A 14163-nucleotide genomic window follows, 5' to 3' on the forward strand; every position below is an offset into this window, starting at 1 on the left:
CCTCCTCCTCAGGGTTGAGCACAATAAAAGTTATTTGCTCCACAATATCTGGCGAGAAATTTTCTTGCAGAAGTTGTAAGTTCCACGAATTATCGTCAGGATTTATAAGATCACTAACCTTCTGAATATCAATAGATGACGACATATTTCTAGGAATAAGAGTATATATCCATCTGGTTAGGTAACCACGGATCATCCCAAATCCTAACATACCTCAATTATACTGCTCCAAATAGCCGAGCATATATCATTTTTTTCTGCCATCCAAAAACTTGAGTCTCTTAAATATTTAGCTGATAAAAATTGAACCCACATAGCATCATCTTCTTCTGGAAACCTTCAAACAAGTTTGCAGATCAGAGATATGTTTATCATCTCAGCATTCCGAATACCTAAACCTCCCAATTATTTTTGAAGACCGGCCTTTTGCCAATTAAAGAAATGTAATTTTCTAGTATCAGCTGAGTGCCCCCACCAGAAATTTCTTACAATTCTATCTATATGGTTCGTAACACCTTTGGGTAATAAGCAGAAACCCATATAGAAAATAAAGATAGCAGTTAATGTAGATTTACAAAGAACAGTCCTACCTGCATGATTGGTAAAGTGCTGTCTCCAACCAGAGTATCTTGATCCAAACTTGTCACAGTCAAGAAATCATATGAAGCAATTCTGTGATCTGATTTTAAAGGAAAAATTCCTAAGTATTTATCTTCTACCAGCATATCCCTTACACCCAAGTCTTGAATAGTAGTTTGTTTCCTCAAATCAGATATTCCTCTGCTAAAATGAATGGAAGATTTATTGAAATTAACTTGTTGACTAGAAAGACTTGCATATTAAGAAAGTATCTTTTTCAGATTACTCATATTAACCCTTGAATGTTCACCAAAAAAGAAGAGATCATCAGCAAACATCAAGTGGCTAATTGTTGGAGCCCATCTGTTAAGTTTATAACCTTGGTATAATCCCTGTACTTCAAACTGATGCATGAGAATTGATAAACCTTGAGAGCATATGATAAAGAAAGAAGGCGATAACGTACAGCCCTGTCTAATGCCTCCTTCATTTCTGAAAAAACCTTGTGGAGCACCATTCAAGTTGATAGAAAATGAAGCTGTTGTAACACAATTCATAATGAAAGAACATGAAATACCTTGGATTCCCATTAAATGAAGCATATCACTAAGAAAATTCCAATCAACTCTATCATATGCCTTCACCATATCTACCTTGAGAGCAAAATGGCCATGGACGACTTATAAAACCTTCGAACGATGTTTTAATGTACATTTAAGAAGGACGATTTATAAATACCTTATTTGGAGGCGAATATATTATTTGCGTTTGGATGTAACATCTCCTCTACCACTACACCTGGAACCAAAATGCCAAAAAAGATGCCAAATATGGCTTAAAACTTTGACAATTTAGCAACTCATGGCTGCAGTGCTCTTACTGACGCTAAATTTTAACTATAAGAAATGTTATCCTCAAATTGGTTAATGTTCTCAATTTGGTGTGTTTAGGGAAGTAACTCTCCTACTAGTTATCAGAAAACTTTGAGTCTATTCCAATTGCATTTGATGTATACCTGTTAAGTTTGGCAGTACAATGTTTCTCTACTTTCTGAATTTTATTTTTGTAGAGTTTTCGTTAGTCTGGCTAGATACATGATTTAATTCTGCAGGCTTAATTTGTGGTTGCTGGAATTCCAGCCCAGGTCTCCTGACAGAAGCACCAGCAAAAAATTTGACAGGAATTTGGTAAACATATTTTTTATTTCAACAGGAATTTGTGGTTGCTGGAATTCCATGCTTATACATTGAAAATTAAAACACAGAACAAAATTGTTCTTTGTCTTCCTTGGCAATATGCACAGATGTTACTTTCATAGTTCAATTTTTCAACTGTGAAAGATGCACAGATGGATTAGCCAAACATGCACAGATGCATCCAACTCAGTTACCAGTGACTGCAAGTTGGAGTGTGCAATTTAAACCATGTGATACACAGTTTTTTTTTTTAAAACTATTGGCTAATCCAGTTACAGCCATGAGTTGGATGGGGCAGGAATGCAAGACAACTGAATAACACCATAGATCAGATTCCAATTACAGTCAAATCCGTTCTGCCTAGTTGAACGCAGAGCGGCTTAAGACTAGGCTCCTCAAGCAGGCTAAATACAGCAAGTCGTCATGATATAGATCTGGCAGCCGTGCAGGGAACCTACTGAAACCACCATAAAAATCATACCATACTGAACAAGAAAAATCATCAATGCGAACTCAACATGGAAAAACTTTGCAATTTACCCAATAAAAAGGCGAAAGCTAGGCCCTGTTGACATCTAGCAGAACAAGCAAGCAGGGAGACGCAACAGCACATTAGATTGACAGGTAACAAAAAACATTTACAGTCAGATTCCAATACTGAACAAGAAAAATCATCAATGCGAACTCAACATGGAAAAACTTTGCAATTTACCCAATAAAAAGGCGAAAGCTAGGCCCTGTTGACATCTAGCAGAACAAGCAAGCAGGGAGACGCAACAGCACATTAGATTGACAGGTAACAAAAAACATTTGGCCCATGCAGGTTTCGAACCTGGGACCTTCGCGTTATTAGCACGACGCTCTAACCAACTGAGCTAATGGGCCATTTTGTTCTTCAGAGCAGCTTACAGGTACATGGTGGAAGCAACTGTCTACTAATCTGCATAATGCACGCAAGCAGTAAAATGCAGCATTCAAACATTAACAGTTGTTTTCACTGAGTTTGAATTCGCAAAAATGGCTGAACATATCCTTGGATTCAACATGACTGCAAAACCCTGCTCTTCTTTCCAAACTGTGAGACTAATGGAAATGTCACTTTTCCTGAAACGGAGGAGGTAGTATCATAATTTGGCAGAAATGCTGAATGCAAAATTTTGCTAACTTTGCTGTTTTACATTTTTTTTTTCTTTCTTTTGTATTGTGCAGTTTGATACCTATTTTCACACGCCGAAAAGTCTATGAATCGTACCTTTACTACGAGAAGACAATGGCATCACTAGATGATCTTGTAAAACTGCTTGCCTAGGGGCGACTACACCCGAAAAGATCAAAGATTGGATTGATTGTTCTTTTGCGTGTCAAATTCAAAGTCTTCTTTGATTTTCTCTGTTGAAAACTTCAAATATACTGGGAGAATTTAGTTTGTTTTCATGCATGTATATTTTGTCAACAAGATGAAACGAAAATTCGAATTTGTACCAAGAAATCGATTGTTGCCTGTATGTGCATAAATAGAACTTGTACAAACAAATTACAATTGCAAAGCAGGCCGAGCGAGTTTGCAGCTTTCGCTCTTCCCAGCCTGACTCCGAACTCTTTCTAATGCTACAGAAATGTACTACTAATTTACAATCAAAACTACATTTATTGACAACAATAGACAATGAATGGCTTGTGTATCTGACATATTGGAAAATCAACGGCTTTCCAAGGTTTCCCAGCAGGCATTATCATATATGGCTAGTTCATTTCCTCGTGAATCATATTTTCCGCACAGCTTGATGGAGAATCTTACTCATCTTTATCGTCATCGTTCTCATCATAGTTGAAAGGCAGTGGTACTGATTTGAATGCCCTATACTTGCCCACATTGTTCAAATGCTCATTCTCTAGCCTGAAGAAATTCCATATCCCGCGCCTAATGATCTCTAAACAAGCAAAGATGGTGACCATAGCTTCCATATGCAGAAAAGGAAGTTTAAAATTGAATACAGTTTGCAACCAGGCGAATCGGAGCAAGATATTCAGTCCCTGCATTTGAATTCCATGATATTGTCAGTGATGTACAAACTGCATTAAGTCATTTTAGAATATCAGCTTATTAGTGTCAGCAGTAACTTACGATGGCTCCAAAGTATACATTTTGTTGCGGGATAAGAAGTTTATCTCGCAAAAACCGATTCTTGGAGTTCTTCTGGAAAAGTCCCCAATCTAGAACAATATCCCAGTAAGTGCTAATAACAGCTGAAATTACTGAACTCAGTACTGCCAGTGTGAACCATGCTGTCGTGTTATTCAATTTATGAGCTGCTCTGATGGCCACAGCAACGATTGTTGAGAAGTACTTTATTGCATTATATCCTTGCATTGCGTCTTTCTCCTCAAATAAACGGCGCAGGCACTGAAAAACAGAACAAGCTATTTAGCATCAGAATGCTGGAAATATTAGATTTGGAGTGTGGACATGAAACCTTGGCATATTTCAGCTAACCAACCTGAAATAAACGGAACAAATATGGTATTGACGCTACGATGAAGTTGAAAACTTTAAAAACGTCGGACTTCTTGCAAGAGCTATCCCTGGATTTAAAACCTCCCCCGCCATAGTAGCAGATATAGTATTCAATACTCCTTATGGCTTGGACCTGAAAACAAAGAAGAAGATGAAAATAGTTAGTACACTTCAGTTGTTTCCAGATAACAGATTTTGGAAACGTGTCGATAAATGGTGTGCACATCAAGAGTAAGGATCTAACCTGGCTAGTTAACTGATCTGCCAAGAAAAAATCTGGTAGGACAACCTGCAGGATTTTAGAAAAGAAACAGACAAAGAAAAATCAATACACGGTTCCTACTATCTGACATTGCTATTTCTCAATGGAATGTAGTACAGTATATGGTTATTTACCTTGTAAAAGGGAGCACAAATACAATGGAACAAACAAACGAGTAAGAAATATCGACTTGAACGGTATACAATATTGAAGGGGCAAACTGTCACGGCAAATACAAACTGCACAGAGACATATTTACATATGTGTTAGAGAATATATTATACTGCTTTACTTATTTTTATTAAGGAGAATATCTCCTGTCATAATTATTGTAATGAGGAGATTATCTCCGCCATAACTTTTGTATTCCCAAAAGGGATACTATTGTTCTAATAATATGTTAGTTTAAATAGTTCATAGTTCATCATTTCATTATAGCCAAATGCATTTTGAGAAAGATAGAGATAGTATCTTACAAGGACTAGCAGAAGCGGGACTAATTCCGTTAGGGTCTTGAAATCTTTGGTGTTCTTGTCCATTTCCATATCTAAGTTTGCGAGAACGCTTGCCAGTGCAAGTGTTGCAAGAGCTGAGCTTATGAGAAAGACTTCTCTATAGCCCAGTTCAGTTCCTTGCTTGAATCCAAATATGAACGGATAATTTACACGATAACGTCTCCAGACGTAGATATTCATTGCGTACATGAGCATATGAAGGATAATGAATCCAAATAAACTGCAAACAACAAGGATTCATTGCATAAGTGAGCATACACGAAACCATGAACAGCGTATTACAGAATCCTTATCAAGTCAGAAGGGAAATTTTCACTTACCTGTAAAGGGGAAACAAAGTTTCCATGTACTGCGTAGTCCCTTCCGTCCCTAATATGTTACGAGCACGCACAATCAGTATAAGAGCTGCCAAGAGAGCTAAAGCGCATCCGGCAAAGAAACCCAGGGAAAATGTAGTTCTATGCCTTTCTCTCTTTGCAGCTGGTCTCAAAATTCTTATGCCTTTGCTACGATTTGCATTTGTGAAGTGCTTGATAAAGGTAGCTTCCACTCTCTCCATAAGCCTAGTAACCTGAAATGCGCGACAAACCAAATAACAAAAATTAATTCATAGTGATTGGGAAAAGGAAGACAAACGCAGACTAACAGTGCAAACTTACCCCATCAAAACTGCCAATGTAGGAGTTATCCACCATGTGTAAGTAAGATTTCGATGCGTTTCTTGAAGAGATCTTGTCGTACTTCTTCATGATCTTTGAAAATGCCAAGACATTCAAAAAACTGTTTCGTCCAGCAATTAGAAAACAAAAAGAGCAGGTTCAATTAAACTGTAAACAAGATATGATTCATGAATGTAAATCAACATAACAGTATTAAACTCGATTTGTTACCTGAAACTCTTTAAAAGTTGAAGTTTCGAATAGAACTCAACGAAAGCTCGTTGAAGTTGTTGTTCAACTTTCTGTAAATTCTCTCTTCCGAAAGTAATTTCGTTGTTTTTATTAACTTTAAGCATTCCCTTTATGGTTGATCGTGGTGTATCAAGTGTATTGTTAATGGTCACACGATTAAGAACGTCTAATGAAGCTGGTCTACTAACGTTCATCTTCTTTTCTTTCATTTCGCCGACCGCATCCGTACTAGGTGAATCCCCGAATCTGGTGCCGCCACGAACAGAATCATCCGCCGACTCCTCAGGTTGGTCAGCCTCTTTAATAGCATCCATATGCGGCATTGCTGCATTAACATCAGCACACATTCAATAATTTGATATCTTTGATGTAGTAGCTTTATTGGATTGTAATGACATATCATGCATAAAAGAGTCTGATTTTGTGCACACTCTGTAACGAATGTTCACCTGACATTTTATCATGTATAACAGAGTCTGATTTTGTGCATACTCTCTAACATCTAATTTTGTGCATATTCTCTAACGAATGTTCACCTGACATTTTATCTTTCTTCTAATTCAATTTTTTTTTTATCATTAAAAAAATCGGTATTGGTGAATCTAGTGACTACCACTGTATTACGGTGACAGCGGCCCTTTGATTCAATTCCAGGAGTTGTGCATTGAGGAACATGATTTTTAACATAGTGGTAAAATTTCAAAAATGATTTATGCACCGAGATTTCTGCACCGCAAATGTACCGTGTCAGAGGGGAGTGGGGCCCACTCCTGCCCCACTCCTAATCCCAATGTTGAGGGGTGTTCCAAGGACCATTGGATTCCCCCGAAATGCACGTTGCCGTGCAAATGTTTGGTAGGTCTATCATTGTTGATAAAATTTTGGGTGTGTCATGGTAATTCAAGGGACCTACATAGAGATAATTCTCTTACTTTTTTGGTTGATTAACGAAAATACTAGTTATCTACCGGTGTAAAAAAATACACCACTATGTGTCGATTTTTTAATGGCTCAATTTTAAAACGGACCCCCTATTTCCTGGTGGGCAGGGTGAGGATGAAATTTGTAGTTGATATAGATGACACATATGGGTGTAAAAGGGTGGGGGGAAATGCGGTAGATGAGAAGCAGCTTCGGTTAATTAATTGGTCTGCCATTCTGTAATGCACTGATGATTGAACTGCTCACCAAAAGAAAAGTTTTATTGATTAAAGACTTCTTTTTGATAACCTTAATGCATGATGAGATTTCTTTTTGGTACTAATAGATTTTCCATGATCAACTATGAATATTAAACTGATTAATTTAGGAAAATATTTGTATATACCTTCTTTGGATACATTTGATGATCTGCTGTTTGATCTAGCAGTACCAGTCGGAGAAGGAATAGTAGTAGCCGGAGAAGCAACTCTAGGTGAAGTAAGAGAAACAGCAGCAGCAGAAGCAGCAACACCGGAAGCAAGTTCATTCATCTCTACTGACCAATTGACAAAATGATGATTAGTTCCGTCAGGATTCTCAACTTTAATCCTGAAAGCAATAAGAGCATCCATTTGTTTGTTCAACAAATCAGCTTCTTTCATAACTTCATCAACTTTGCTCTTGTAAAACTTGTTCACTTTGTTGAACTCATCGTCTAATCTTCTGAAATACACCAGTTCGTATTCAGCTCCAACGTCAGATGATTTCAGGAACTTGGTTTCGTAATGATGATCATGATTTTGCTGGTTATGATCAACAGCAGTGACTAGTATGACTTGATCTTCAATATCACCAACTGATTCTCCTCCCCCGGATACTTTAACACTAGGACTTCTTAAATTACTGTATCTTCTGCTAAGACTAGTAAGACCACTGAAAGATCTGTACAGAGTCATAGTTCTTTTCAAGGTTGAAGGATGATGTGGTTTATGTGTATGATTAAAATCTTGAATATCTTTTAAAAGGGTTTTCAGATAATCATAATTCATGTAGGCTTCTTGCCATTCTGGTACCATTTGAGACTTGAATTCCTTCCCGAACTTCATCGTTAACAACTTTTAGCTCAGTTTAAGCAGCTCTTAAGTTGGGATTGGTTCTATATTTTCCTTGAATTGATATACTATATAGAATGTCTGTGCCTATCATAGACAAGGAAAATGAATAGAAAAAGAACAAGTAGATGAGAAATGCGATGAGTTTTTTCTTCTATTAGATGAGATTATTATATAGCAAGGGAGTGTATAACAAGGAAAGAATAGAGAAAGAGGGGCGGGGTACTGGGGTGTGGGAGTGGGGGTGGCGGTATATCATGTTTGAAAAGTTTCAATCTAACAATTCTTTTTTTTTTAGATTTTTCAACGGAGTACAGTTAAATATATTTTGTTTTTATATTGTTTTTATCTTCTTCCACGTAGCTAGCTTTTACTATTAAGAGAAGAGGCCAGGGTAACATACTAAAGGGACAAAATCACCAGGGACCTGAATTTAAAATTCCTCAGTATTAAATTTTTTACCGATCAAAACCACGGAATGTTAAGTCTAATGGCTTTCAAGTTGGGATTTTTCACAGGAATTCAAGCAAGATTTCACCGTTTCTTGGAAGGATTCGTGGAATCCATCTGAACGCCAATAAGAATAGCGTTAAACGCCATGTTTGAAAAGGGTTCGAGGTATATCATGTTTGAGAGCAAGTCTTATGGTGGAATCCAACCTATTCCAAGTGTGGAAAAACCATGGAATGTTAAGTCTAATGGCTTCCAAGTTGGGTTTTTCACAGAAAATCCAAGGAAGGTTCTACCGTTTCGTGGAAGGGTTCGTGGAATCCATCTGAACGCCAATAAGAATAGCCTTTGTTTTTTTTTTGTTTGTAAATTTAGGATGAGTTGTTGAAATCTAACGACTGAGAAAAAAACGCTATTCTTAATAGCGTTTTTTAGCGCTATTAAGAATTGCGTTTTCACCATTCCACAACTACACTTGCACTTCCATCCACGGTTCCAAATGTGGAGGTGGCGTGGAAGATGGAACTCTTCCACCATAAGACTTGCTCTGATACTAAAACTTGGAACTGCAGTGACAAAAAAAAAAGTAAAGACTCTAGTGGGAAATGAGCCCGAAACTACAGAACTTTGTATAAAGTCTATAGACCTGTTTAAGGCACGTGGTCATAGACTACATAACCGAAGCTGTTACATATCTACCGGTTTTGGTACACCGGATAGATACACCCCTATGTGGCATTGATCTCCACCGTTCATTGCTTCCCCATCCAACCCCACCAGAAAAAACAGGGGTCCCTTTTAAAAAATGGACCAATGCAAATTTGACACGTAAGCAGGGTATGGTTTTGGTTTTGGTGTATAATTTTGGTGTATAAGTGGCATTTTCTCCACAGAACTTTGTATGCGCACACCACCGTACAGATGATATATCCCATACAGCAGACCAGTTATGACCAGACTGCTGCGGCGCCACTCGCCGTACCTAGCTAGGACATTAAGAGCTACCTTAACTAGGGACATAAACTTTGTGGTCGTGGGCATGTTTACCGATTCGTATCTTCTTAGATGCACCCCAAAACCAGCACAGTGCATGGATAGAAACATAGAGAAGAACTTTTTTTTTTCTTCCACCAACTTTTGCTGAATCATTCTTGTCGTATTAAAATCACTCGGTTTGACTCAGTGGTCAACAATAGCTGGTCTTACAAGGTGACTGTTTTTTTTTGGTATTATAAATATCCAAACACACGTAAGCACTAAGATATGGAAATTATAAATAATCAATAATAATACAAAAAGACTGAAAAAAAATGTTTTAAAAATTAAGAACTAAGATATGGTAATTATAAATAATCCGGTGATCCCACTTTTAATCACGTGACCAATTACCATTAGCATCCCTATCAAAAGCTAATTAGCTATGCAAGAAACTTTCAACATAAGCAAATAATCTATACATTTGTGTAACTATTTCAGGGACCAGAATGACGTGCAGAGACTTCAATATTTTGAGCTGATAACTCAATGCCGGTACCATTTTATTTGGATGAACCAAATTATATATAAGACAAAACATATTTTGGTAAGAAATTATACACTTCGAGGCAAAATAATACCCCATTAGCAGCCATGTGATAACCGAGGGGCCAAGCCAATAATTGCTTTTTACCCACGTAAATAGGCAACCACTACTCCATAAATAAGTAAGGCCAAATCAATTAATTTTTGCCCCCACACACTGATCAATATGTCACTACAGTAACAGATTTGAATTGTTGTATTGCAAAAACTAACGCCCAATGAATGCATGAATATAACAGGCTGCTAACGGGGTTATCAGGTTTTGTGGTGTGTACCAAGTCAAGGCAAAACGTGTTTTGTCCTATATGAAAATCTGTTTTGTCTTATCTTGGTTTTGGTACACCCCACCTAATCTGGTACCCCTATTAGCAATCTTGAAATATAAGGACAGTGCGGAGTACTCTGGCATTCTGGCCTCACATAATAAGCCTTTATTACTAAATCCGCCTACATATAGCGTAAACAAAATTTGCAATTTCATGGAAAGAAGAAAAAAATGTTAATTCTACGTTAAGCTGGTTGTAGTAAAACCATTGAACAAATTTGAGACAGCCTCCGGCCCGCAGAAAAACGATCAATCAAGTCTCCATGATATTTCCTCAAACACTCTGCATTAGAAGGAAACACTCTGCACTAGTGCATTACAAGTTTGAAAGCAACACCGTTGCTTTCTTTCCAAATACATATCACAGTCATAAGGTCTAAATTCCACAACGGTTTTCTTTTTTTTCCATGTCTTATTCCGCAACCAACTAGCAATATGTGATGCTTCTTCATGAAGAAAAACTAGCAATATGTGATGCTTCTTCATGTAGACACCTTGGATATTGTTACTGTTACTATAGACACCTTGGATATTGTTACTGTTATTTCGGTCATTGTTACCCTGATTGCATTAGGCAATCAAAATTTAAAACCACGAGAATCATTAGGTTGGATCATATCCAGTCACTGCTTTGTGCAGTGATACATTCTGGTTTTCTGTCAAAACCAGTTTGGCCCCTTGATAAATGGTCCTCTGTAATTGTTCTTAGGTCCGAAAAGTTAGAATTGCTAGGCAAGAATTGGTGGAGGTATTATAATTTGGATGATTATGCTGTGATCTTGAAAAACTTGTATAAAGTTTCCGAACTCCTAAATCGGCTCTATCTATATATCATTTATCATTTGAGGTTATCCTTTCTTCCTAAAAGAAAAAAAAAATAAAAAAAATGAAAACTAACAATATGTGTCTTTGTTGATTTAGTGACCACTGTTGCAGCAATGATAGAGAGAGACTGGGACAGCAGTCTTCGGGTACAGTGACAGTCTCTAGGTTGAACGAGAATTGAAAATATGAGATATTTTATTCTCCCAGTAGCCGAAAAGAACAAACAAAGAAAAAAGTTATTCTTCTAGCGACAAAAAAATAATGCGCAAGACGACCGCCACTGTTCAATTTTTTTATCCTAAACCTAGAATTGGAGACACATTTTCTCTGTGTTGTATTTTTGTAGTTACCTAGTTTTATCTTTTATCTTTTTTGAAGCATTCGTAGTTTGGTGATCAAATCGCACTGTTTGACTCTATAGTCAACAATGGTTGGTCTAACAAAGTCATCTGTTTTCGTATTATAAAACGTTCAGTAGTAGAATATAAAAGGTAAAAAGGAAAAACGGATCAGAAATGGAAATATATAGTGCACGGTGAAACTAAGAAAAAGAAATAAATGGTCAATTTATTCTCCGTAACGATTGCCTCAATATCGGAAAAAAAAAACGATTGTTCTTCGTGTTACGTTTGAAAGTAACAGTGTTTCTTTCTTTCCAAAAGGAACCAATATCACCAACACGATGCATTAAACTCCATATAGCGGGTCTCTGCTTTTCCCATGTCTTATTCTGCAACCAACTAGGCAAGCAAGATGTGTCATTGTTGTAACCAACCATTTTAACAGCATCCATAGAAATGGACAGGGACTGCAGTTGGTTACTCGCAACTAAAAAAACAAAAAGGCGCTAGTGGGAAAGTTGTCAGAAACTACAGAACCTATACTATTGAGGACAAGTGCTATAAAGTCTAGAGTCCTCTAGATCTAAAGACCTATTAAGGCACGTGGTTGTAAACTACAGAACTTTGCATGCATGTATCTACCAAACCATGCGCACACCACCCAACACAGCTGCAGCGGCGCCACTCCCAGTACATAAAACATTACTCCGCCATTACTGGGGATAAGATCGATTCCTGTTTGCATGTCATTGTTTAACCAGCACAGTGGATAGAAACATTGGGGAAGAGCTTTTTTCTTTTTTTTTCTTCTTTTTTTTTTTTTTTAGTTTTTGGACCAACTTTTCTTGAAGTATTCTTGTCGTATCAAATCATGGTTTGACTCAGTAGTCTAATCTATACTGGGATTGGATATATATAGATCATCAGCTAGTTCACTTGTTTCCAGATCCACGATTTATTTTCTGTTGATGTTGATGTCACACATCTCGAGTATCTGATCGACAACTAATTCGGGGACCAGGAAGATCATCTTTTGTTGATTACGGCAAGCCAATAATAATTGTTGTTTAACCACGCCGCCACTACAGGATAAATAAGAATGGCAAAACCAATTAATTTTTGCCCCACAGCCTGATTAATGTCATCACAGTAACAGATTTAAATCAAGGACGGATCCAGAAAGACTAAATTTCCTTGTAAGGTCCGTGCTAGAAACCTTGGAGGAGTAGATTTTTGGCTTGTGAATTGGGAGGACTATCCGGGCTAAAACCCCCTTTAACCCAGCCGTAGGTCGGTCAGTGATTTAAATTGTTGCATGCAGAAAACAATAAGACCCGCAATGAATTAATGCACGAAATATAACGACAGCACCTAAATAATGCATGAATAAATTGTTACTCAACGGTAACTTTTTATGTAGATCTAAATGAGTCAAGGCATGAAGATAGATCCGATGTGCATGTTACCGAGTCATATACACAAGACAACCACAACTGTGGATGGAAACATACAGAAGAACTTTTTTTTTCCCTTCTAAAGCTTAAAATTGGAGACAGAATTTCTCTGTTTTGTAATTTTGTAGTTAGTTTAATCATTTCTTGATTCTTGAAGCATTCGATTCTTGTAGTTTGGCGTTCAACTCACTCGGTTGACTCAGTAGTCAACAATGGTTGGTCTAGCTAACAAAGTGATCCGTTTTTGTATTATATTATCTTCAATAATGGAATACAGAAAGAAGAAAAAAAAAGAACTTCTGAAAGAGAGAAATATTTTTTTCTGAAAAGCACGGAAATGGAAGTATTAAGTATATATACTCCAATGGATCAGCTAGCTCAGTACTGGTTCCAGATCCTCGACTTATTTTCTGTCACATCTCCAACTAATGCAGGGACCAGAAAGACGTGTGAGACTTCAATGTTTTGAGCTGATTACCAAGGGGCCAAGCTAATAACTGCTTCTTCTTTTTTTTCGCCACGCAGCCACTACCGGATAAATATAAGTAGGGCCAAAATAGTTAATTTCCGTCCCCACACCTGATTAATATGTCCATAGTACAGCAACAGAATTTAAATTGTTGCCCAAAGAAATAAATGAGATGCTCACTGAATCCATGAAAGGAAACGAAATATAAGACTGGGTCTTATGGGCATGTCCAAGTCCTTCCCAAACCAAAAAAGCGTGGCGAAAATGGGTGATTCCTCCAAGGGTTCCTAGTATGCGGGAATCCCAGCGGAAAGACTCCGGGAATAGCTAATGGTTAGCCGTTTCCAAAAAGCAGAAAACGGTTATTCATTAACCGTTCTTCTGAATAATAACGGTGAACCATTGTCCGTTCTTAAGGAACGGCTAACCATCGACCGGTTTTTCTTTCTTAGACCGGTTAATGGTTAGCAGTTTCTTGACCTTTTTTCGTTTACACTCCGTGTATACTCATTTGCAGTTCATGTTTCTTTTACGATTAATGGTTACACTGTATTTGTTTTGATATTTGTTGGAGTAATATTTTTTTCAGTTGTGTTGGATGTACATGTGCAAAGGTGCATTTACACATACTCGGACGTACTGTTAGCCTCGGATTCTTATCATCATCAACACACTGTTAGCCTCAGATTTTTATCATCATCAACGCA

At 37.4% G+C, this 14163-nt stretch overlaps 1 protein-coding gene and 1 non-coding gene across 2 annotated transcripts; both read right to left on the reverse strand.

Annotated features, from left to right (window-relative positions):
• Nucleotides 1-2586: 2586 nt before the first annotated feature.
• Nucleotides 2587-2660, reverse strand: TRNAI-AAU. The gene has a single exon. It is a non-coding gene; the product is annotated as a tRNA-Ile (tRNA).
• Nucleotides 2661-3244: 584 nt separating this feature from the next.
• On the reverse strand, nt 3245-8185 carry LOC113300373 (phosphate transporter PHO1 homolog 3-like). Its single transcript, XM_026549593.1, has 10 exons — nt 7306-8185; nt 5958-6303; nt 5727-5847; nt 5388-5638; nt 5029-5287; nt 4687-4791; nt 4535-4579; nt 4274-4423; nt 3901-4179; nt 3245-3809 (listed from the first exon to the last, which is right to left on the reverse strand). Exons 1-10 carry the CDS (start codon nt 8003-8005, stop codon nt 3570-3572), a joined length of 2496 nt encoding a protein of 831 aa, XP_026405378.1. The 5' UTR covers nt 8006-8185; the 3' UTR covers nt 3245-3569.
• Nucleotides 8186-14163: the final 5978 nt, after the last annotated feature.

Source organism: Papaver somniferum, chromosome 7, assembly GCF_003573695.1.
Source record: "Papaver somniferum cultivar HN1 chromosome 7, ASM357369v1, whole genome shotgun sequence".
In the NCBI taxonomy this organism is placed as follows: domain Eukaryota; kingdom Viridiplantae; phylum Streptophyta; class Magnoliopsida; order Ranunculales; family Papaveraceae; genus Papaver; species Papaver somniferum.

What these genes read in the sequence shown, in the direction of transcription:
- LOC113300373 (XM_026549593.1), bottom strand. Translation starts at nt 8,005, where the DNA reads ATGAAGTTCGGGAAGGAATTCAAGTCTCAAATGGTACCAGAATGGCAA. An exon ending in ACATTGGCAGTTTTGATGGG is followed by an intron (nt 5,639 to 5,726) that starts GTAAGTTTGCAC and finishes CGCGCATTTCAG; the next exon opens with GTTACTAGGCTTATGGAGAG. An exon ending in ATTTGTTCCGTTTATTTCAG is followed by an intron (nt 4,180 to 4,273) that starts GTTGGTTAGCTG and finishes TCTGTTTTTCAG; the next exon opens with TGCCTGCGCCGTTTATTTGA.